Consider the following 26,534-nt stretch of genomic DNA (forward strand, 5'->3'; position numbering starts at 1 on the left):
AGGTATGCGCCATTTACCACATAGTCAGGTACATGCAAGATTTGCATAACCAATATTCTTGGAAAGGGTTGGCAAAAAACCCTCACCCATGCTCATATTTGTGCAAAGGTGAATAAGCAGGTAGTTTGACTGAATGTGTGCTTTCTAGAGTGTACCTTGATCACATTGAATGGTACTGCAAAGGCAGAAGGACAGTCACACTGACACTTGACTGGAAGCCGATCTCCCTATTCTTTTAGACAACCAGTGAGACTTCATGTTCTGTTTTTCAGAACTTTCTCTATTGTCAGAAATTAACACATACAAAGATCAAAGTTTAAAAGGCTTCTGGAACTATTTACGCATTATTTTTGCATATTCATACTTTGCAAGAATATATGTTAATCTTTAGCTAACCTTAAATAACATACTTTCTTACTGTGGTCCAAGTTCTGTCACCAACACTATCAGATAGAAACTGAAATAGTAACGTCATGGGTATTTTTTCAACCCAACTCAAAAAGCATTTTATCTGAATCGAGTGGAATGGAATGCCAAGATCTGTCTTGTCAATACAATTTCATCTGGTAACCCACAGAGTTTTCAGCATCTGCATGGCTGCAGTTCAGACTCCAGGGGCAGGCATATGCTGACACAGACAAGTGTCAGGAGATTTAACTTAAAGATGGATGTGAGGGCACTTTGTAGGAGCACCTCCAAGCACTAAAGAAAGGACAGAAGATAACATAGGCTCTCGGCATAATGGCACAGCTATCAATCTATCATACATTTGCTGTAAGGTCATTATAAGATCAACTGATTGATTACAAAAAGCTTTCCAATTAGTATGTAAACTTAGTGCAGAGTTTTTGTTTTTCTCAAATGCTAGCATAATGACCTCATCTAAAACTGGCTAATACAAAGATCCAGTGCAATGCAACAATGCAATGATTATGCAATGCACAGTTTTAACGAGACTTGCACGAAACTGAAACATTGTCAACAACAACAACTTATTTCAGTTCTAATTTCACACCTAATGAAAAATCATGAGATTTTCTTTATTGATCTGACAGCTGTAGTTATATATGAGAGCAATGAATCAATGTGCAATTTCTTAAAAAAGCTTGCAGCTAAATTACAGCTTAAATGGTCATTAAGCTTTACTCTTTGACTAACCAGAATTGACATATTAATTGTGTTCATGTGCATTGAAGATGGAAATTTCAGACAACTTCATATTAGTTTTGATAAAAAAAAAAGAAAAAAAGAAAACAGAAATAATGATTACAAGCTGCTGCCTGACATCATGAGTTCTGTCTTATTGTAGTGTGATTGCTTTGGATTCTACCACTTTGCCAAAAATTGTATATTACCTGCAGGTTTGTGACTTCCATAGATCCTATTGGAAATATGTGAAATGTATCCTTTGTAAAGAACACTTTTTTTAAACATGTGTTTGTAATTAATACAAATGTTAGTCAAATTGTCTGCGGCTCTATCTGTAACTGTAGTCTCTGGCCTTTTAGGTCAGAGGTTACTCTGGAGGAAATGGAAAAGGAGGGTTTGACTAAATGTGTGCCAGTCCTCTTAGCAACTCGTAAGAGTGTTATCTTTAAAAGGACTAATCTACCTTTCACCAGTCCAGCTGATACAAACTGGAATGTTTGCAACAACTAAATAAATGTCAAGGGATCTCTTTCATCCCCATGAGTTACTGTTATCAATAAAAAAATGTACTGGTCTTTTTTTTTTATTTCTGTAAATATAGTTGCTGAATTTTTCTTCTAATAAAACACTTGCTTGTGGGAGCTACACTTAAGTGTGAGTCTACTGATACAGTTGTGTATGAGTGTGAGTCTACCTTTAGTCACCACCACCTTGTTTTAACCCGGGAAATCGCATTGCAAATGTCAGTGTCTGAAACATTTTGCGTCACCTGCTTTTAAAACCTTTTACTGTCAACAAATATTTACCTTCATGGTCGTAAACCAAAAGGACAAAAAGTCTGTAAGGGAGCAGAACGCATGCAGTATATTAACTAACTTATCTTCCAATAGCAAGTTTGCACTGCATGGTAATCTGCTATAAAAGTCTTAGGATAAAGAGCTGAAACGCGACAGGTTTCTTCTGCAGAAAACATTGCAAACGTGCACTTGCCAAGGACAATTCCGTGGTTCATGTCTCAAAGATAATGATAGATTTCAAGCGTGCCTACAAAGGAAGAGTAACTAGAAAATGATTAAATAGCTATGACCTGACACACTAAAAAGACAGTGAACTGAGAAAGAAGGTCTTGACAATGTCTCAACATCCGAGTGGTGGAAATCCAAGAGGCAGAATTAGGGCAGAGAGATCATGAAGTAAATCCAACTGGAATTTGTCAGTTTAATCCTCTAAAAGAAGAACCCTCTCCACTTTTAATTTACACTTAAAACGCAAGCAGGAAATAAGGTCATTGAAGGAAGCAACAAAAGTCATTTCAGTTAAATGCCAAACTTCTCAGTCCAAAGACACTGGCTTTTACTCGTAAAACTTTTAATTAATTTTTTTTTAAATCCAGAAGTGGCAAAATTTTAAAACAATGTGCGAACTGATTATGTAGCATGTGACCTTTTTCTCAGACTGCTGGACGATGTACTGAATAAGGTTCCTGTAACTTGAAAAGATTGGGGGGAGAGAAAAAAAAAATATTATGGGGGAGAATTATGAAATAAGAAGATTGTGAACATAAACTGTCATAAATGTATTTTACCACATGGAATAAAGCATGTTCAGGTTTAAAGCTGGGTTTTGACGTGTAAGCATTGTACATCAATTAAATGCACTGGCTCATAGACAAATAGCATATACATGAGTTATATAAACACAAAAAATAAAATGATAAAAAAAAACTGTATGATGTAAAAAAACAAATATTAAAAAAAATGTCCACAAGTTATAAAGTGTATCAAAAGTCGTGGAAGATGATAAAGTATATTTAAAAGATGTGTAGTTGAAACAACAACCATTATTTTTTTAGTAACTAATTCTGTCCAACAGCTGAGCAAGCAGATCAGAGCTGAGGCTTCTTGGGTTGGACAGATTTTACTGTTACAATAGGGGTTAATGGACCTTCGGACAAACGGAGTGTATACTTGTATAAGCCCCTTTGGTATTTGAGGCTAAGCTTTATTTATGATAATTATATCTGTATGCATTCCTTGTTGGACCGGACGGAAGAAAAGAAGAGAGAGAGAGAGATAGAATGGGATGTTACAGATGGTGAATAAGGGGTTAGGATGGGGGAGATGGGGGTCAGTCTATAATACAAAGTCAAAACATAAGAGTGTCATTAGTAAATTGCATGACTTAGTTCACAGATAGAAAAATAGTCACACACAATTATTTACAGGATGGAAGTATATGTATACATTAATGATGGAAGATTTATTTCACAAGTTTTATGCACACAGACAGGTACACAAGATTCGCATTACCAATATTCTTGAAGAGGGGTGTAAAAACAACTTTAATAACTACAATTTTGACTGCCTTTATTAGCCTTGAAAAATTGGCTATGTAAATTTATAGAAATTTATGCGTTTCTCCCAATTATTTTCATGACAGATTAAAAATCCAATAAAAAAACATTTAAAGCAAGACATAGCTGCATTTTGGCCAAATTGCAGACAAACTAAAAGTTGCTGAATTGATTGATGAAGAAATCAAACATGTAAGCTGATATTTAAAAGGTTGAAATCAGTTGCAGTACACTGAGGATGTGAGTAGAAGAATAATAACAAAAAAGGACAATAGCTTGATTTTTGATCACATTCAAGTAATTAATGAAAACAAGAAAAGCTCCAGAGTTTCTTGATTTGGCTATGAGGTTCAGGGGTATCAGTCATTTTCCCTGGTTACGTTATTACTTTTCTATTTTTTTTTCAATGTTTATGCCTTGGGTTATCCGATTAATTTTATTCATGGTTCTCTTGTTTTACACCTACAAACACTTGGTCTGTGGTATTTTAAAGTTCAGATTTTGTCCAGTGAGTGAGTGTGTTGTCTTCACTAATATTTTACCCTGGTTATGGAAGCCAGTTATTGTTATACAGAATATTTAGGAATCCATGTTACTTGAAACACATCTATAGCTACGTTGCTACTTATGGTGCATTCACACTTTCAGGTTTGATTGGCATCAGGGTTCATTGGTTCCTAAAGAATTTTATTTTGTCACATGTGAAAGCTAACCTAGCTCCTAGCGAAACCTGGTTCCCATGAGAGCGAGGGTCTTGATTCACTTGAGACTGAACCAAAGAACAAAAGTGAAGTAAAGGGAGTAAATAACAAGAGCCCAGTGTACTACAAGGAGCAAAAATAAACTGCCCGCAGCACGAAATTGAAGAAGCTGGGCTCAGGAAAAAAGTTGAAAAATGTCAAACAGAATGTCTAACTGAGAAAAAAATGATTTAGTGAAGCAGTACAGGCGTTTATTACTATATGGTAGTAAGAGAAATAGCTGTACAAGCCATTTTTCATGTGCTGATTTTGGTTAGTAAAATGCCCCCCCTCCCTCAAATGAGCAGTGTTTGTAACTGCGTGAATACTTCAAGCTATTTTGAAAGCTTCAAGAAGCGCTATGTGGGTACGCATACCAAATGTAGACAAAGATGAAAAATCTATTAGCATTCTCAGTCTATTCTACCTGATCATGCATTGCTCTCTTATTATTTGAAAGCAGACTTATGGTTCTTTAAAAGCATCCAACAATAATCTGTGCACCTGAACGTGCTAATGTAATGGGTTTAACAGTACCTTTTTACAGATGACGAGAGTGGCCAAGCCTGCCAATACTTTATCAGCTTGTTTTCTTAAAATAACAACTTTTTTTCATAAGATAACTTATTATCATTTTCCCTTAATTGAAGATAGAAAAAAACATAACAATTCTAGTTGGAGATATACAATGTTTCCTTGCTATATTGAGGTTCATCCTTTGCATTCTTGCAATTCTGCTGATTTTTTTCAGTGTGATTTTGCTCTTTTTTTTTGCTTTTTTAACAGCACTCCATGTTCTACATCCTGATTGGCTGGAAACCTTGTCAATCAATATCCACTGTGCCTTGTCTCCTGTACACTTACATCCAGCTCTCCAAATCGACATAAATCTTTGATTGCGATCCGATTTTTGTTTTCATTCCAAAATACAAAAATCTGTTTGTTTTACCAAGGTTGGAACTTTGAAATTTTTAACAAGATAGGAAAATATAAAAAAATAAAAATGGTCATGTTTGTCTGAGAAAGTATATAAAGTTTGTAGTGAGGGGTTTTACAGCCTTAAAATATCTACAATCCTACTGTTTGGATTTCACCTATTCCAGGTTGTTTTTTTTTTTGAATGTATCCTCTGGGATAAATGAGGGAACACTGTAAACTAAATTGCCAAACAAAGGATCATCAATGATTAATCAACTTACAATATGTCTCCCAGCAGGTCTCTCAGCTATCCCTGCTGATGTAGACATCCAATAGCCAGACTCTAGACTTAAAGCTCTGAACTTGGTGCATTTGTATCACTCCCTTTCCACAACTGGGAAAAAGGCATTACTCCTTATTTTAACAGAAACACAAAAAAACAATAATGCCCACGCACATATGAGCAAAAATCATCAATGTCTAATTGGCACTGCACTCTAACATTATCGATTACTTTAGTTGTGGTCAAACCAAGGTGGTAGTTACGCTACTGTTGTTGGTCAATTTAACAATTAGCCAGTCATTGGAGTAGAAGATAATATACATTCAGCAACATACCAAAAAAAAACATATTTCTTCCTGTTTTTCCCCAACACTGACTTAATAAGTCGCTATCTTGAGAAAATATGCAGCGCTTTTATTCCATTGTCACAAGAAAATAGCTGTTAATATATTGTGATAGCAAACTAAATCATTGTCTTACGATAACAAGCACTAATCATATTCTGTCATCTTAATAACTTGCTATCTCAAGAAACAAAGAATAAAAAAAATTATTATTTAACTATTTGCATCTTCTCTACTATAGTTCCCACCCTAAACTACTTACAAATGAGAAAGAAAGTTCTTGTTTGTCTTGTTAGTCCTTTATGCACAAACAACTGTAGAACTTTTTGGTACTGTAAGAAAAATGAAATGATAAAAAGTTAGTTTGACCTGTTTTGCCCACTGGTCTTCAAGCATCCTCTTCGGAAGATTTTTACCTGTCATGTGTACATACCAACTGTTTATCACTTCTCCCCCAGGGGATGGGTCAAATGTGGAGAACAAATTTCACACGCCTAGGTGTGTGACAGATAGTGTGATTTAATTCAATTCAATTCAATTCAATTCAATTCAATTCAATTCAATTTATAAAAGGTTGTTGTTGGCTGAACAAACCTGTCAGGTAAATACCCCTATCCGACTGGTTGTGGTCCTTGGATAAAAAATTATTAAGTCAATGACATCATGTAAGCCCCCTTATCTTGATCTATGGTGTTGTGTCCACATTTCTTGGTTTTCGTGACTTCTTTGATCCAATATTCCAACTTGTTTGTTACAGTCCCTGTTAATTCTGTATTTTCCCAGTCCATGGTGTGAATTTCAGTGAACTGATGGTGCTGAATTGAGGTTTTGTTGCTCTGCTACCTATTTTTTTTACCCTTCAGATTCATTTTTGTGTTCCATTTTTCTAGGGTTTTACATTTACAGGTCAGGGTCAACACATGTCAATGTAAACTTTGTCTTTATCATTCTGTTTGGCTCATAAAAAAACCCTAACTGTAGGGTGAGCCTGTTTAAGATTTGCTTATAAGAGATACTAGTGATCAGACTAATCTGACAGGCAAGGATTATTTTTTTATTTTATACACATTCAATTAAAATGTCAAAAGAAGAAAAAAAATGGAAAAAATAAAATAAAAGCCTTGTAGTCAGACATGTAATTTGCTGTGAAGGCCATCAGATGTAACTCTCAGTAAAACTTTATAACAATCACTACATGTTAAGAAAAAATCCTTATCAGTGTTTCAGTCTCTTGACATGAGGCAATTACATATTTGTCACTCTGATGACCACTCAAAAGAGAAACAAAACAAGTACTGAGGATGACAGACTGCTATTTGGAATGAAAACCAGCAGAGTGAATTTTAAAAACCCTGCGCCTGCAGATACTTAAATCTCATCACTTCTGGATTGACTTTTATACTTATACTGATGCCAATTTATGTTTAGAGAAGGAATGTAGTTCTGCTTTCTTAAAAATTATAAAAAAAATTGTTGTAAGCTTAAACCTAATATGTACAAAGAACAACAGGTACAGCTACCACATGTGTAATGATAGAAAGGAGGAGGAGTATGTTTGACAGGCAGCAAAAACTCCACCTAAAAGAGCCGGATGTATTTCGCTATTGGTATATTAGAGGTTGTCAGATTGTTTCCATTACAGTAATAATCATTTATTTTGACAAATTTCTTTTCCATCAGCTATGACTTTGGAATCCACATGTAGAGCTGTCTCAAAACTATGAAACCAAAAGAAGCAGCTTTGTAGCAATAATGTTTCAAATTGTAAAAGAAATTAAGAAAATGTGGTAAAAATATATAAAACTTTTTTTATTTTGTTTTGTGCTTCGGTAAAATTAACTTAAAAAAGAAGAAATCTTTATACAATAAATCGTTTATTAGTATAGTTTATTAGTATTAGATTAATTAATTACTACTATGAAAATTGAGTTCTGTTAATGGTGACTATTTCTTTGAAGGTAAATTATATGACTGTACAAATGACTTAATCTAGTGAAGTCAAAAAATGTCAAAATCTCTCATTATTATGAGAATTCTGTAAATTTAAAAAACCTCCCTAACAACAAACTCTGCGGCACAAAGATTAGGATTTACAAGTTTATATATTTAAAGTATGCAACACCTGAAGGTACATCATGTTTTAGAATTTTTACATTTTTTTGAAAAACTTGTCACCTATGGCAAAATAAGACAACTGGCAAAATATTTAGAGCTACTCCATTTTAACAATTAAATTGATTGTCTTCACATTTATCAGATTTATGTGATTAATATGTTCTACATATAATAATTTTGACTGTGCAAAGCTAAACGCCTTAATGACAAAAATGAAACAGATTATAAATAGATTAAAAGCATAAATTGTTTTGTGCATGTTTGGGGATGAGAGCATTTAGTGAATGAAGAGACAGTAGTTATTTTGAGTGTCAATGCTAGATTTAAAAAAATTCAGAATTGGTTGAAACTTGCTTTTCCCAAGTTTCTTCCTTTAAACTGATTTATGCTTTGCAGGGGTTGCTGCTCTGTAGGTAGAACAGTTGCCCAATGACCTGAAAGTTGACTCTACCATTGCTGAGCTTGACAAGTCCACATGTGAATTTGACTTTGGGAAAGAAACATGACCTCCCTTTGTTCCCTGTGTGCCCACTGGAGTGTAAATATGGATAAGTGCAGCGAAAACCACTTTGTGGAATAGGAAACATTTTGCAATGTAGAACTAAAGGAAGTGTAAGTGTGCTGACAGTGGGGTGGACATTCCGTTTAAATGAGTTTTTAGTGGTTAATTCATCTAGAAAAACACAGTACAATGAAATACCACTTGCCAGTTATTGTATACGTTTTTGTATGCCGTCTTAGGAACTGCACACAATGTAATATATTGGTTTAAAAATACAAAAAAAGGATTCTACAAAATGTTAGTGGACAATTATTATTTTACAAACTATTGAATTAACAATAATGTAACCATATATTTAGTTATTATTCATAATAGGTGACAAAGGTAAGATTCCATCTTTTATGGTAGACTTGAACATGGTTCCTGAAGCCCCTCAAATCTACAGTAGTTACCCGGCAGAGGTCCTAAAGTAATTCATACACTCCACGTTTGACTGTTAAGGAGAATAAAAATGTAGTTTAGAGCAAAACAAAGTTGAAGTTAAGAGTTGAAATTGCTACAGACTTCCCAAAATTCCCTATATCTTACACATATTTATTACTTTTGCTACTTATAATCTTAAGGTCTTAATGTATGCATTCAAACATGCAAATGTTATAAACTGGGTTCCCAATTAGTGGGTAACTACAAAAGGCCTGAATTTCTATCTGCTCTTAAATTTCTTCTACTTTTGATGAGTTGTGGAAGTTATTCATGAAACAATAGGAAGGGTTAGAGATGTTACTGTTAATAATGTAGAAATAGTTCCTCGAAAAGAATAGCAAAACATACAAAATTCCCTTAGAACACAATTAAAACTTGTAGTCTTGACTACTTAAAAAAACCTGAAAAGTCTTGCAGTCTTCTGCAGATAAAGTCAGAAGCCTGGGAGGAATAAAAGACAAGACAAGTGTCTTTGCAAAATTCATACGCCACGTAAAAAGAATACAATTTTGTTTAAAATTTAAAGCACTTTGCAGCTAGAAAAAGAATATAGGACCACTGAGAGGCTGTAAGTACACTCAGTAATCACATCGCTGTCAACATTGTGCCATTTTCAGATATGCAGCATGGCATCATACCCTGCAGTTAAATTCATGGTTATTTTACTGAGGCAGGGTTTGATTTATGCATCAAACAAAACAGATTTTTTTACAGATTTGGGTTTTTATTTCTGTGTACTAATCAGATAAAGACATAACTCTCTTTAGACCATGCAAAAAATGTACAAGCAGTTCAATGACAGAAGAAAAGATGGTTTCCATCACAATAAATAGCAAAAAATAATTTGATTTTTGTTAAAATATTTATGAGTCTCAAATATTATGTGTAGTACTGATCATGGTGCATTCTGTTGTTTGTCAAACCGTAGTAAAAAGATATTCATCAAAGTATTTTCTTAAGCGTTATACTTCTCCGTTCGTATCTGGCTTTACATTTAGTATGACCTCCAATCAATATGAGAACTATTAATTACAGTTCAAGTAAAAAAAATGATAATAAATAAAAAAACAACAAGAAAATATGCAACTGGACAGTGTTAGAAGAATGGTAAATAAATGATAGATGCAGATAAAAAACTGAAGTCATGTCACAATAAGTTTAAAGTCCAACTTTGTCAGTGGCTCAGTCTTGAGGTCAAACAAAGTTTGAATGCAGCCAACACATTGAAGCAAGTTTCATACTGCAGTTCTCATTTTTTTTTTTTTTTTTTTTTTTTTAACTTGTCCTGTCCAAAAGCTAGCCAGGCAGATGAGAGCTGAGGGCCTCTTGTGTTGGACATGTTTTACTTTAACAAGAGGGGTTATTAATCTTCAGACAAACCAGAGGTATGTCTGAATAAACCCCTTTTGTAATTGAGGCCAAACTTTTATTCATTTCAACCATGATTGAAAATCTTTGGTGTTGGACCGGACGGAAAAGGAAAGAAGGGAAGAAGAGGGAGGGATGTCAGAGGGTTCTCATTTAATTACAAGTTGGCTGACAAGTCCGACTTGCTCATTGTGACGAAAAAAAAAAACTTCAAACATGCAATTCCAGAAACCGTGCTTTAAGTCCTTGCTGTGATCACGTGGATCACATTAAATGCCTATTCACAACTATTTCTGCATTGAACTTTCTTAATGGACCTTGTGCCCTTGTGCACATCTCCCCAGTATCATGCACTAATACAATCAAAGATTCAAGACATATTATCAAGTGTTTTTAAAATGTCAGGTATTTCAGTTTGTTTGTTTTATTGGTTGGTTGGTGTTAACAAGAAGGGGGTCAGCATCATCGCCCCTCTCTATCAATATTATTTCAGTCTTTAATTTTGACATATGTGAACAGAACATGTTTTATGACCACAAAAGAGTGAATGTAAAAGTACATACATGTATGAGACATTGGTCATTGGTCAAAGTAGTTCCGTTTAATTAGTGCACACATGGTTGTACCTTAGACTAATACTAAAATAATGAAGACTGTATGTAGTAGCCACATTACTTCACCAGCCTTTATTTTCATTTGAGGTCTAATAAAGAAGACTTGTGTAAAGGATGCTACACATACTTCTCAATTTTTATTTCCTTGAAAACGAAAATTTATAACACTGAGTTAATAGTCCAGAGCCAAAGCTGGCATTTTCATTGCTTAGCTTCAATCCACACCTCAGGCTAATATCGATAACCATCATTGCGTATCGTGTTACATATTGAGCTTGAATTGCTGCAAGTCTGACAGAAGTTCTGAACAGCATTTAAACAGATATAGGAAATAACTGAAATGAAACTGCTTGATGCTCAATTAGGACCAGTTGCAAAATGTTTGTATCTTCTAAATTCAATTTTCTAGTAGAATCCTAGGTTTGTTTCAATTAATATCGTTTTTATTCAAACATCACATATGGCGACCAGCACATCACTTTCAATGTTGTCCTATTATTTATACAGTTTTTTTTAAAGTGTACGTTGAACTAGGTACCTGTGTGACCAGGGGCTCCAGAAGTCTTTCCACAGTCAAGGTGCGAATTTCAAGGCTCTTTGGGTCCCATTTTAACAGGATTGGCGAAGTAGCAGTCGTCATGGTTTCTGTTGACATCAAAAGCATAATCGCAGTTAGAAAAATAGTAAACTTGGTTTTGCTAACTTTGTGCAGGTGGCTAAATAACCACATGCAGGGTAAAAGATGCAGGGTCTTCTGAAACGTTTCAATTCTTGCTGATCATAAAAAACACAGACCTTCTTCAGGCTGGCAGGTCATAAATGAATACTCAGAGTTATGATGGAAAAAAAGAAAAACAAAAATTTTCCTTCTCAGAAATACTTTTAGGGCAAAAAGAATGTGTGTGTAAATGCCGACTAAATAAAAGAAAATAACATCTGAATTAAGAAATGCTTGAAGCACCCTTACAGTTTCCTTGGTTCTAAAGCTGTTTTTCTTCAGGTTCCTCAGTCTTCATAATCATTATTTGTCTTATTTTCTTGCCTGCTCTATTCATTCTGGTTAGAAAATCGTATGAATCTCTGCGTTGTCATCACTGTGAAGTAATCACTTTTCCAAGAGTTTGTGATTTTTAAATAGCATTACGAGCTTCATGCTGTGGTTGTTTAAACAAATGTCAATAAAATTTCCTTTTTGTTTTCCAAATACTCAAAGATTTTACTTTTCTTTTTGGAAAGTTGAGCAAATAGTAGCATCGCATCTTATAACATGTTCAGGCTGCCTCTAAATTTACTTCAGAGACCACCTACCTCTTGGTTTAAAACATAATTTCTATAGACATGATCAGCTCCTTCAGACTATTTTCACAAACTTCTGAAAAATTATTTGGGCTTCGCTGAACTTGTTCTGAAATTCAAACCATCTGTTTACACTCTACACGCTAGATTACAGCCCCTCACAACCCCAACATTACTAGAGCAACTAAAATGGTGACCAATATTGGAGCTATCCAGCCGTACAGCTCTGTGCCAAATGCCAGCTCAGACGAGGAAAATGATTGAATTTAGTCATTCGCAAGAGGCTGCATCAGAATGGACTGGAGTTGCAAACTTGTGGCCTGTCGATTGTAGCTTTTGTCACTGCTACAAGTTATTTTTTTTTTTTTTTTCATTTTTGTGTGCGCCTGATTCTTAACAATTTCAATGAAGAAATACTCAGAAATACAATTTTAAGTATAATTTCCTTTATATAATGGCATCCATCATAAGAGAAATGTTACAAGAACATGTTAAAAACACCAAAAACACAATTTTCATTGGAGTGGGTCTTTAATTGCTGTTGTCGGATATGGTTATAGTTATATCAATTATCCTCAACTCAATTCAGTATTTTAAAATGGTCATTCTTGCTTTCACTGGTCCTTCAAAAAAATCATCCAAAAGATATTGCCTCTGCATTTTTTTCTTCCTTTACTTACACACAGACTCTACTGTAAAACACTTTCTCCTTTTTGGGATTTGATCAACTCAAAATAAAGTTTATGCCGTAAATGTTTTAAATCAACAAATCTGTTTTAAGAAAAGAGAAGCATAGTGGTTCTCCTCAAAATTGTTGGGATGTGCACAGTGTTGATGGTTGGTAGCAGAGTTGGTTTGGCTTTCATTATGAGGGGGTTATTGTATGGACCCATTGTGCTGTTGATCTCTCTTTTTAAAGGCCAGCAGGAGTCAGCATATCCTGTCTGTGTTTATTCAGTGAAACAAAGTGAATGGTTTGAACAAAGTTAATCTTATGGACTGAATTCCACAAGTTTGTCTTTACAAATTGCATTACTTTATATTAAAATAACGTTTTTGGGAGAAAAATGTAAGTGAACATTTTTAGTAAACATTCATAGTGAAGCACACTATTTTGATTACTTGATGCATTTCAAACATGAATGGTGCTTACGGCACAAATGTTTGGTAAGAAATTGACTTTAGACAACTTTTTCTTTAAATACATTTTCAGTTTGGAGGTTGTATTGGGATAATGTGAGAACAAACAGCCAGTGATTGGGTAAAACCATTGTCGCTGTTGGGACATGTCTCAGCAGAAGGCACTTTCAGATTCAGCCAGCTGGGACAAACCCAGGCTACTTCCTATGAAAGTGAGGCAGAAAAGATTGTCAAATTTGAATTAGAATGGCAGATCTGGGCCAGAAGCTCCTAATGCAACACAGGAGCTGAAGATAAATGAACAGACAAGGGGAATCTGGCAACCTGGCAAGACTGATGAAATCCTGCCCAGCCTTTAAGAGTCCTCACAACAGACCAACTCCTTGCACATGTTGCAACTCTTCAATGTGGTGTCATTACTTTTAGTAACCTCATACTGAGCTGGACAATTACTTTGCACAGACACACAGCAGGTTTTTTTTATTGCTGTTGTCTGCTTCTAATCAATGGAAATGCTTTTTGATTGTCCAAATGAAGCTGCATTTGTTGACTCAAAATTAAAATGAAAAATAAAAACTTCAAAATGCTTTTTCCTTTTCTACTTAAAAACCGCTTATTCTTTGTCATAATAAAACGAAAATGCAAAGAGGGGATTGTATTTACATTTTCACATCCACCCTGCTCATCGCATGTCTGTGTCTCTTAGCAGCCGGACAGACGGAGATAGCACTGATGTCATCGTTCCGCCTCCCCTCTGGAAATGCTAAGTCGAATTGAATTATGCAACACTATTCACAGGGTGGATGTGAAAACGCAAATGCAATCCCCTCTTTGCATTTTCATTTTAATTATGACACAGAATAAGCGGTTTTTAAGTAGAAAAAGAAAAAGCATTTTGAAGTTTTGATTTTTAATTTTATTTTTGAGTCATTTGAGGCAGTTACATTTTAAAAATTAAAAAGCATTTCTGTTAATCCATTTCAATTGTCAAATTAGACATTTCTAAATGAATTTTGTTACACATTAACCAGAGAATTTTTTGAAAATGAAATTTCAAATACCATTTTCATTATCATTTTAATTAAGTGCCAGAATAAGCAGTGTTGAAGTAGAAAATGAAAAAGCATTTTGGCAGATTGCTTTTTTTATTTTAATTTTGAGTCAAAAAATGCAGCTTCATTTTGAAAATGAAAAAGCCTTTCTGGTTTTGACTTTGCTACACAAATGCTTCCATAGTGAAGAAGCTGTTAGTTCCATTATTGGCTGGTAAACAGCAAAGACATTTAAGAGTGACAGGATTTTAACAATTCATCCCCTTCTCTTAAGTGGTGTTTGCAAAGTTTGACAAAGTAAGTGTATCATACTTAAAGTTATCTCTGGTAATTTAACTATTCTACAAACTAATTGCAAAAATATGCCCTTGTGGGACAAATTGTCTTTTATTTATTATTCACAAGAATATTTAAAAATAAATGAATGACAAAGGCCACTGCTACTATAAGTCATCTAAAGTATGCTAAATAAGCAGTAAACAAACAACCAACTTAATTAGCCCTGACTAGGAGAAACATGGCAAAGCACTAGGCCACAGTTACTTTTAAGTACGACAGTTTAGAAACTACACTGGAAGAATCAAATTCTAACCATTAAAGAAAAATCATAACACTTTTGAGAAATGTATGTATTTATTTCTTTTACAAGTAACCTGAAAGATATGCATAAAACAATAATGTTTCTTATGCAATACCTTTTTGAAACAATATTTCTGTCTATAAAATTCTATATTCTAAAATTCTATATCATTCTTTTATTTCCATCAGGTTCTAACCACAGTTTAAAGCTGTGACTCTGGCTTTCTGTTATCAGTGAAAAGGGCTTTCTTATGGAGACAAACATTTATCCAACGACAGATTGAATAACATGAATGAAAAGTGCCTTAAAATCAAGCAGTTATACTAGTCATGACCGTCTCACACAGCCTTGTAAGGAGCATTGACAACCCATTTCAGCATGGCTAATCAGGCTTACCTGAATGTTTATTGAATTAGCAGCTTCAAATAACCATTGTTTTTTCTGTGCATTCAATTTAGTGCCAGTATGGAAATTTGCACAATTTTATTGATTAACAATCTCAACATTTCCTGTTAAAGCAATCACTTTTAAGTACACCAATTCCGCCTGCTTTCATTATTAAGAGCAATCGTTGACGATAAGATGGTAAAAACTAAAAAAGTCAAAACGTAGTGTTCTCATTGAATTGATTTCACACCTATCCTTCTGCCACTGCTGGTTAAATGGTACGTTTCATGACAGTGACGCGAGTAATTGTAAAAGTACTGACATTAGCATTTGTAGCAAGCATGCAACATACTGATATTCAAAGTAAGCCAGTTCAATCTTCACTTAATGCAGCGTCTTTTGAATGCTGTTTGTTTTTATTACCCATAAAAAAACATTATTACCTTCAGCTCTGCTTGTGTCAGCTCTTTTCTGAAATAAAGCTGATGACAAAGCAGAGACAACGGCTAAATGACTATAGTAATTACCACCAGTTGGCCAGGTGTTAGCTGAGCGCTCCATTTGTGTGTGAGTGTGTGTGTTTGAGTGTTTAGAATACGTTATTGGCTGTGTCCATCCATGTCTGATTGTGTGTATTCCTCCTTCAAATGTCAAACATCTTTATTTGTTTAGAGAAGTAAAAAAACATAGCCAATTTATTTGATACAAAAACTTTAAACTAAAATGAGGCTAACTTTCAAAGGACAGCACTACATGGATACTACAGCATTTAAGGGTTAGATAGAAGGAATAGTTATGTCAAAATATAACATTGCTGTTTCAATGTATAGGATTGGGCAGTGGTTCTGTAAAAACGTACTTCTTAGTCTTAACCACAACGTGAGAAAAGAAAAAAAGGACAATAAATATTTTCTGCAAACTACTTAATCTATATTTCTGCTTTTCGGAGTTGTCATTGAAAGATACACACATTTAATGGTCCAAAGAAGATATTACTGGAAAAGTTCACCAGTAAAAGTTCCAGTGTTTTTAATGGGCTCCAAGTCTACGGGAAAAGTGTTTTAGACTTTGAGTCACAGCGTGGGAAATAGGGTAAAAACGTGACCTTTAAAGACTATACATTCTGCACTTCAGCTTTATTATCAGTTACTTACATAGAGAAATGGTTGTCAGCAAAGCCCAAGACCAAGGGTAACATTTTTTTGCAGTAAAGAACATCAGTAACAGTGGAAAAGTTATGTGAAATTTCCTGCAACAACAAAGTAAATGATAAATTGTAGAGTTGCCACAATTCAGATTAAACACTTGAACGACTTGTCAGTTCAGTGAACAATCATGTGCATTAAAAGATTGTATGAGAATGATGTGACTTCCTAAAATTGCTTGCAAAATCATATTGGATGTGTTTATAAAGGGAGAAGAACAGCTTCTAAAGATTGATGTTGCCTACTCTGACAAGAGATCGCAAAAATAATCAAACACGAAAAAGTGCTTTCCACACCAAGTGCATTACACTTTAAATGCAATTTCTCCGTCAAAGAAGCTTCCTTATATTATATTGATTAGATTAGTCACAACTGTTATAATACTTCCTTTACTTGTAGCAATGGGAAATTATAAAATCTTTTTTTTTAACCTTTGCAAAAATCAAATTATCTTAAATAGCCAATCTAATGTAAATCATGTTTTTAACATGTTCTTGGAGCATTTTTCTCATAATGGAGGACATGTATAGAAACAACATTAAAACAGCATTTTCGGAGACTCGCTTTATTCAAATCATTGTGAATCAGGAACAGACGAAAAAAATGAAGTTTGTAAAAACTTGAAGTTATTACTCACAAACTACAATCAGCAAGCCACTAGCTTCCTGTCTTTCTTTTCCTCATCCCAGCGGGGTTCTAACTCTAAACTGTACAGATGGATTGCTCCAACATTAAACACCATTTTTGTTACACTGGCAATGTTAGGTTGGGGTTGTGAGGAGCTGTAAGCTATTGGGAGAGTGTGTAGACAAAGGGATGGTGGGAAATGACTGCTGTCTTACTCCACGGCAGAGTCACGGCCACAGCTCGGAGGCAAATTTCTGTTGAACTACTGCCGCTCTGCAGAAACCAAAACGTCACAGGTGTTTTGCCAACAAATGGCATAATCATGGTTAAAAGGCCACTGGGAATGACTTTACAATAGATCAAAAGATGATTGTAATGAGAGTTTAAGTAGAATTTTGGCATCAATTTTTTGACCATTATTTTCCAAACACCAGACAAATATTTTTCAGACTATATTATATATTTTGCCCCCATGGAGGAACATTTTAGCCTTGCTGTGATGAATTCAAACTCCAATAAAACCTTAAAAAAGTACCATTCAACTAAAACCTGAAAGAACTACACTGAAATCTTTGCATGTGTTTATGTCTTCATTCATACCATAAAGTTGAGCTGTACAAATGATAAAGCGGTGTCCTTTAACAGAAGCAGCCTTCCATTTATCAGGTTGCACTGTGGTTTTCAGTTTGATTTGTACAAGATCTGGAAGGTTACAACGCAGCTATGTGGTAGAAACTGTTATTTTCCACATCACTGTCTGCGCTTCTAAAATTGTAATTGTTTCATTATAGACAGACACCATTACTATGGCAATTATTTGGAAGTTATTTGAAGTGCTATAGCAAAAATATAGCACTGTACTTTCCTGTTCAGGTTAGTAATGGCTCACGGAAATGAGAAAACCATTGTTTCCAATTTAAGAAAGCCTTTCCAAAGACCTTTTAACCAGTGGATATTACTTCTTGAAACTGACAGAGGCAGACAAGGATTTTGACAGTTCATTAAGGTGTTCTTTTGGATATTATGAACACAGCAACCTTTTAACAACTCATTAATAAAACTTGGCTAAAATCAGATCAATTCCCACCCCAGGGCCATTTTAATAATGCCAAAACAAGTACCATACTTCCTCACATGAATATCACTGAGCAGAGAGGTCCTGTAATTAGCCCAAACTGAACACATGGTAAATTAAGATGATGCTTTAAGATAATCTTCTTTTTTTTTATTTATGTGAGCTCAAGGTTAGTAGCTAAAGTGTTACCTATAACTATTTTTAAGTTTAACATTTACTCTTTTTTTTTTAACTATGTTTATTTAGTATGACATTTGTTTTCTTGCCAAGCTCACCTGCCAACCTCAAGTCCACATTTTAATGGTGGTTTGTACTGTATCCTCAGGCAACTGCATGTCATTACTTTAAATATTTAAACATTTAGATTAAAGGCACATTCACACTGGCAGATTTGATTCACAGCAGGGCTCGTTTCCTCAGACATCCAGCTTCTTTGGCAAGCATAAAAGCTCAGCTGGTCTGAACCAAGTAACTGAAAGAGCAAATTCTGGTCTCTTTGAAAGCAAGAGTCTTGATTCAATTGAGGGTGAACTGAAGTGCAAAAATGACTTTAAAAAGTCAATAACGTAGGAGCTTACGATAAAAAAAAAAACTTCAATGTATAACGGAAAAGCGGAACTGGCAAAAATAATGGAAAATATTTAAAAGGGTAAATACAGTATGGTGTACTAAGAGTATGGAGGTACATGCACATATTACTCTGTGAAAATCAGAAAATATTTATGACAAGACTTTTTGTTTCCTTTGTTCTTTTCTCCCCATCCTGTTTAGAAAATACTGCCCCCAAGAGCAGAGTTTAGAACTTTGTGCCTTTTATTTTGCGATTTGATTCAGTTCTGACATTTCTTTGTGTGAAAGCAAACCAAGCCAGACAAAGGTGTAAAATGTATTAACACTCTAATTCAAACTGGTCCTCAGGACTATCCCTATGTAAAAGCAACCAAAGAATCATCCTAACTTATGAAGGCAATGTTTAAAGTATAAAGAGGTGGCTGCAAACACTGAAACCTTTCAGACATCAGATAAAAATGTGTTAGATTAAAATTTGACAACATACACTAAAAGTCATAAAATTAAACTGGATTAAAACTGTCATTTATGAATAGGTGTTAGAAAAAACATTCAAAACTGACAGCTATATTGACTTTTTCAAAAGCATTAATGAAAATTCAAGCTATCATAAGCCTTCCAGTTCATGTTTTTTTACAGCAGAAGTACAAAAGCAGCATATTTCAGGCCTGTAGGCTAAAAAATGTCTAATCCCAGTCTGTCCTGATCAACGTATGGATTTTCTGACAGATAAAGAGAAGAAAAGCAGTCACCAAACAATGGAAAAGCCATTTCCCCCAGAATAGAGCACAGAGAGTGAAAAGAGGTGGAGCTAGCCAATACTTACGTAGCCTGTGGTGGGGTAGCAGTGAATAGATTTGGGGAAAGAGGCCCCAGAAGCTCACAACTGAGATAAAAGAGATGTACAGCCTCTAGCAAAAACTCCTTACTAAGCCATTTTTTGGAGATGTAAAGGAAGATAAAGGAAAAAACAATGAAGAATTGTCCAATGCCAGGAGTGACCTGAAATAATCACACACTGCTAAGGAGACAACAACCAATGCAACTTAAAATGCCACAGGATTACATACTGCAAATTACTTAAACAGATACTTCTACTGCCCACCACAGTTTATCAAGCACCAGTAATGGTGGAATAAGAAGCATATACCAGGTTATAGCAGAAACGTATTGAAACTTGACCACATTTAGATACATCTGCACTTCGTCTTAATTCACAAAAAAGCAGGGTCAACAGCATCAATTCCCATTAAGTTCATATCAAAGGTATTAGAGCTGCTTTTGAGCCGGTGCAGCAGTGGTTCTACGTCCTTTGTTTTGCTGACTTCATTCCTACTTTGGTGGTAATTTAGTCACATGACTTCTACTTCTTTATTTAAACAGATATACTTTGTGTTGTAAAATATATTAGATGTCTTTATCATTCACTAAGGTTCTTGCTTATGCCACCACCATGCTTTGGAATTATTTTTTTTTTCTTTTTTTGTTTTAAGTGTAGCAGAAGTTAACTTTGACACTTGGAGGCTGATCTCTGCGTTATTCCCACTGTACCTTAGCGGGTCATGGAAACAATGGAGACAATGGAAAAATAGACCTACAACCTAATTCAAGTGTTGCGTCATGGAAAGTCGATTGTAAAATGTGCACATAATGTCCCCAGAGTAAGTTGTCAGATTCACTCGCATCTGACAAAATCCTGCTGTTTCACACTGCTGCTTTAATTTGAACTGGGGCATGTACTAAAACCAATCTCCCTTTAAGCAGCATGGTCCAAACCGGAAAGGTGTGATATGTAATAATGCAATATGCTCCTTTACTGCTAAGTCTGTCACAACTAGGCTGATGTTGCAAACAAAGCTCACCAGTGGCATGTTACCTCCTAATCTTTTCATTTTAAACATGATAGAAAATGTGTTTTTGCACATTTGACCCATTCCTTGGTGTTTCTGTGATCAAAGATGACAGTAGGTCTCAATTCTAGATAATAGATCAATTACAATACTTAACAGACTGAAATGTTTACCTATCAGAGGAGATCATGTGTCAATGTGAGCAGAGAATCACCCAAAAACATATCTACAGAGATTTCTGCAAGAGGAATACTGAAGATCGACATACAAGACATGGAAGCTTTCTGAACAGACGCAACACTGATTGATAGATATATAAAAAGAGATACTGCTAAAAAAGGCATGCTATTGTCTCTTTAAATATTTTTATAGTCTCCAAATAACAGCCTTTTTTCCATCTTTGTTCACTGACAACAAAGATTAGCAGCTGGATTTGTGGTTTATAAGTAAAGAACATGTTTGTCAGAGAGAACCATGTGTCAATATAAAGAAGGTAAATGAAATCTTTATCCACAGGGTTTGTAGAATAGCAGCTCAACAGTCAATATGCAATGGATGACAGTGCCTGGAAGAATTTGTTTCATATTGTAAAGAATTGTGTCCAAAAGCTAAAGACTTTTCACAATTAGAATCATCACCACACAAACATCTTTATCTTGCTTTGGCGGTTCAGCTATTATCACAGAAGATGAGTGAGCTGAGAATAGACACCATTTTCAAAAAGAAGCTCTACACCCAGGTTCATGGAAACTACTTTTGCTTAACAAAGCAAATACAAGATTTTGCTTGAAACTGGAGTTGTTGCAATGTTTCCTGTTGCCGTAAATTATAGTCGTGCAGTTTCTAATTGCCTACTTTTTTCTGCACGGACTGTCTGCTCCGCTGCTTTTTTGTTCACATTCATGTTGTTCTCACCTCAATTATAAGAGGCTATGTCACTCATAACACTTCACACAGTCATTAGACACTACGCAGCCCATAGAAAGGCTGTTGAGATCCACAAAGCCAAAAAGCCCTTTCCAAACAATGTGGATTGCATCATTTTCAATAGAAAATGTTTTAGGGAGCTTGGTTTTAGGGAGCTCCTTCAAGTAGTTCAAGTTTTAAAACAGTGAATCTCAAAAGTCTTACTATTATACAGCATAAAGAGATGCGGCCAAACAAAAAATGCATTCCAAAACCCAACACAAGCTTAACACCCATTTGTAGCATTTAAATGCTGTAGTCAAATTAAGAAGTACAACAAAAGGTAATAACTGGGTCATGCAATATTAGACAACAGGTGGGCCACTAACATGAGAACAATTGTTGAAAAATGCATCACCCTTTTCAGTAAAATATGGGGGTTAACCCTAACCCTAACCCTAACCCCTAGGATGGAGGAAATCATCAGAATTGTGGACTTCTGACAGTTTTTTTTGTTTGTTTTTTTAATAAAAGGAGCCATGTGGTTAGGAAGAAATTGTGTTAAGATATAAACTAAGTCATCAATTTAGAAAAAAAAAATGTTTTTAGCAAACAAAAGTACAGTGTTCCCTTGTTTTTTGCAGTGAGTACCTTCTAAAAATAACTCGCAAGAGGTGAAATATGCCAAGTAGGATTATAGATGTTTTAAGCTATAAAACCACTTTATAAACTTTTCTCAGACATATATTCACATTTTCATACTTTTCTCTACTGTTGACACTCTCAAAGTTCAAACCGTCACGATAAATCATTCCAGTATAAAATAATCTGTTCGTATTCAAAAATGTATGTTTATGTGGCAAATAGAATGCATTCTGTACAAGAGACACGGCACAAATGAGATTGATTTACAAGGTCCAAGGCCAATCAGAATACAGAACTCAGTGCACTGAAATTGTACCGGAAAAAAAAACCATCGAAACAGCAGACCACAAAAGGTGAACTGCAATAGGGACCACTGTTCAACTACATGTCTTTTTTTTTACATCAAACTTTATAACAAAAACAACTCTGAAAGAAAAAGTATTTGATTTCTATTTGATTTCTATGATTTGGAAGACCTCAATATCAGGATTCAGTGTTAGGTTATTGTTTTTTTGTTTGTATGTTTGTTTTAACGCAAGTTGATACTTTTAGATAAAAAGTTAACAGTTCGTATTTAAAAACCACATTCCGTGGAGTAAAGACTGTACCAAGAAGGATTGAAAAAAGTGATTTTTTTTCCCATGAATTCATGAATTTTATATTTTTTCAGCTGGCAGCAAGAAAACAATACAACTCACATTACAGCAGCTCAATGTAGCATGTGGAAAGCATTGGGAATGTCCTGACCTGACAAAACCTCGTCATGTCCCCCTTTCTATTCTAGTTTTAAAAGGCAGTCAACACCTCCAAATCTGTAGAATATTTGCAGCTAGCAAAAACATAAAATGCCCATATTCTGATTTTTTTTATTTTATTTCAACCATTGAGGATGCAAACTATAAATTGTGAAATGAAGGAGCTCCTACAACACATCACATAACATAGTAATAACTTCACAATGCAAACACCAGAATTGCTCTGAAACACTTTGGGAATTTCTTTCACTGATACCTACAGTTTTTGCAGTCAGTTGGGTGCAGTTCCATGTTGCATCATAAGACAAAGCAGTCCCCAGTTGTGAAGACAGAGAACATGCATTTGGTAGATAGGCTCAAAAATGTTTATTGCCACAGATTCTTCTGTTGCCTCATCACTTTTCAGCTTCTAAGCTCCGTGTGAGTGCAAGAGGGCCAAGAAGGACACGTAGTTCTGTTCCACTTGGTGGGGCAACCATGACTACCTTAAAGCTGAGCTTCATTAGAACAACAACAGGGGGGTTCCAGAGTAGTCAGTCAATATTGCTTGCTCTCCCAGGGAAACAGAACACAAAGCACTCCAGGCTGCCATTGATTGCATCGTCTCACCCATAAATTATGGCCTTTTCCTTATTCCAAGTGACATAAAAAATATCAGGCATTCTACTCCAAATAACATGCAGAAAGTGGGCCAGAACATTTTGATGACCACATGTAGGAGGCTGTCAAATTCTGCAATTTAGTCTCATCAAAGATGAAATAAAAGATGGAAAGCATGCTTAAAGTTACAGATAAAAAGGGTCTATGTTCAGTCAGGAGTCAGTCATTTTTGTCTCCTTTGTGAGGTTTTTTGAATTAAGATTCTTATATGATATTGCCAAATATTTTTGAAAGTCCTCTATAGGAACAGAAATCCATTGGATTTATCCTAAAAGAAAATTTTAAAATCTTAAAAAATGCTCCACCCCAAATGACAGTGACTTAGTTCACTATTTAATGAAACATAATCACAATTCTAGCACCACTTTTAAAGATAACTATTCATCAAAGTATGTTTTAACCAGATAATTAACTAATTAAACAATTTAATTCAAAGTTTTAGCTGCTTAATATTCATTAATATGTTTGTATGCAAGAATCGACTGTAACAGAACTGGACCGACTGAGTGTGACGTCACTCATAGAAAACGGCGTACTTCCGGCTCCAATGAAATGAAGTCAATTCAGCTGTGATACGGATGTCGCCATGTTGAAGCCAGATGACAAGAGTAAGCAGTGAAGGCTCCAAGTCGGTTTGAGTTTCTATGTCGACCACTCTCGACAGTCAGGAGTGAGCTAAATGGAAGTCCACACCCCTACCACTTAAAACCGGGGTTGGGAGAATCTGCCAATGAAACATTTCAAATGTGAGCCCACCCACTTCTGATTGGTCGTTGAAAAACTTGCACTACCGAAAAAAAACATTAAAAAAAAATTGGGATTAGCAAGAAAATTTAAGAAAAAGGTAACATAACAAGAATGGTTATTGTGACAAATATAATGAATAGCTGTTTATTTCTCAATGGAAGTATGGGATTTTGGCTTTTTGGAGCCAGCAGGTACTTCCTGTTTGGAACGCTTCCTCTCACTTTTTGCCGTCTTCTCAATGGCAGTCAATGAGAGAAAATCCTATCTATTTCAATCTCATAAATTGATAGCTACAGTTTTTGCGGTCAGTTGGGTGCACAGTCTATGTGTTTCTTGTAGAAAGAATTATGTGAAACAGAAACCACAACAGGCAAAAATAATAACAATAGCTTCTGCACTACATTTGCTGTCAGCTTTTAATTCTTATGGAGAAAATCCCAGCCTGAGCAAGTTTGGTGGATGACAGGCAGAGACCAAAACACCCTATGACAGGCCAAACATAACTTCGAGCCAACCAGAGGCTCACAATCTAAATAAAGCCATCATGTAACTTAGTCTCCAGTTGCAGGAAGGGAAACCTGAAAAAAAAAATCTATATTTGATCTCCAATCTTTCCTCTGACTTGCAGTTGTGATTGTTGAACACATTATATTTTTAATGTACTCAGCAACAATTAGTGAAAACTTTAAACTCTGTTAACCCAAAGGATTGTGGGAAACTGGGTTTTTTTGCCATATTCTGCCTGATGATGATTCAATATCTGAAATAGCTGGAGTCGGCAGACTTCACTGTAAAGTCATGCTGCACTTGCAGGGTGAGGCATGTAACATCCCTCTGCGAGCTCACATCTTCAAGTCAAACCAGACGTCACCGAAACCGCTCAGTCTGTTCTCCCCCCTTCGAGACAGTGTAAGTTAACGGAGGGACTCTTTTCGACAAAACAACATCGAGTTAGTTAGTTTTTTAGAGGGTAGAAGTGCGGGTTAAATAATGGAAACACAAACAAAAATAAAGAACTGTCCGATAAACACAATACATTTGGACTGTTACAGCTTTTTTAATGTTTATTGTTATTTTTTAATGAAAATGCGAGACCGTAATGTTGCTGAAGTCGGTGTTTGTTAGCTTAGCCACACAGCGCTAGCCTAGCAGCCTGGCTCGCTCTACCCGACATGCAGCCGGAGGAGCTTCAGCACTGGGCTCGCTGGATAGCTGTGCAGCCGATAGCAGGGCTGGCTGACGCGGAGGTTCCTCAAACGGAAGCAGCCTTGATGTGAAAATGAACATGTGTGCTGCTCCAGAGGGCTGCGGGACTGCGTAATGCAAAGCATCCCGTGTAGAGATTTATTCAGCAAACTAAATCCCCATGACCAAAAGCGATGAATGGAAAATCGGACCTCGCCTAAGCTAATGTTAGCTACTCCCAGCGTCTGTGCGCGGGGAGTATCATGCTGCTGCTAGCAGTGGTTAAAGAAGACCAATACAAATATTTAAAAAATGAAAAAAAAAGGTTTGGCCAACACACCTTAAATTGATGGAGGAAACAGCTTTTTTTACCGGGTCCACAAATCGTGCGCAGTCTTGTCGAGTACTCCAAATTAATGGTGCTCCTCACTTCTGTTAACCCAAAGAGAGCAACAATCGAGTCAATCCGGACGCTCTCCTCAATTATGTGGTGCTGAATCTGAGGTTACACGCTTCTGTCGGTGTGTCGGAAATGCCTCCTCCCACGGCCCCTGCAAAATAATGACCCCTCCCAGCGCTCCGGCAGCAGCAGCAGAAGAGGCAGGTGCAGCTGATGGTGCGGTCCGGACTCAACGCCTTGCAACATAGTGGGCTGGGCGGTGGACTTCAGAGTTGTCAAATCAGGAGAGTCTCCCCCATTGACGCATGCGTGATACATTTAGGGGCCCCTGGATTAATGTAGGAATTTTGACGTTTCCCACAATCGCACATATCAACTTAATACTGTAAGGGAGGGATCACAAAACAACAACAACAATAATTTTCATACATTTAAATAAATAAAAAACGTTGCCTCAGAAAATACTACAATGTCTATAGATGTGGGGTTTCACAGGAATTATAGAGTTTTTAAATTTAAAGAGAAAATAACAACCTAAATGAAGTAGAAATGCAAAAACAACGTTGTTTTTTTATTTTTTATTTT

The 26,534-nt window shown here is 35.6% G+C and overlaps 1 protein-coding gene across 3 annotated transcripts in view; it reads right to left on the minus strand.

Annotated features, from left to right (window-relative positions):
* The window catches only part of LOC144981214 (catenin alpha-2), a 293,319-nt gene extending 267,117 nt beyond the window's left edge, over positions 1–26,202 (minus strand). For 2 of the 3 annotated variants that reach the window (XR_013658147.1, XM_078952804.1), the window contains exons 1-2: positions 25,890–26,202; positions 11,408–11,514 (exon numbers count right to left, since the gene is read on the minus strand). Coding sequence is in view for 2 of the 3 variants with exons in the window: in XM_078952804.1 (XP_078808930.1) it covers positions 11,408–11,509 (102 nt within the window). In the remaining variant the exon portion in view is untranslated. Of the gene's footprint in view, positions 1–11,407; positions 11,515–23,217; positions 23,384–25,889 lie in introns of those variants that run through there. The other variant, XM_078952809.1, reaches the window with a different exon arrangement.
* Positions 26,203–26,534: the final 332 nt, after the last annotated feature.

The sequence above is a fragment of the Oryzias latipes genome, chromosome 1 (assembly GCF_053564925.1).
Source record: "Oryzias latipes strain Hd-rR chromosome 1, Olatipes_Hd-rR_3.1".
Taxonomy (NCBI): Eukaryota; Metazoa; Chordata; class Actinopteri; order Beloniformes; family Adrianichthyidae; genus Oryzias; species Oryzias latipes.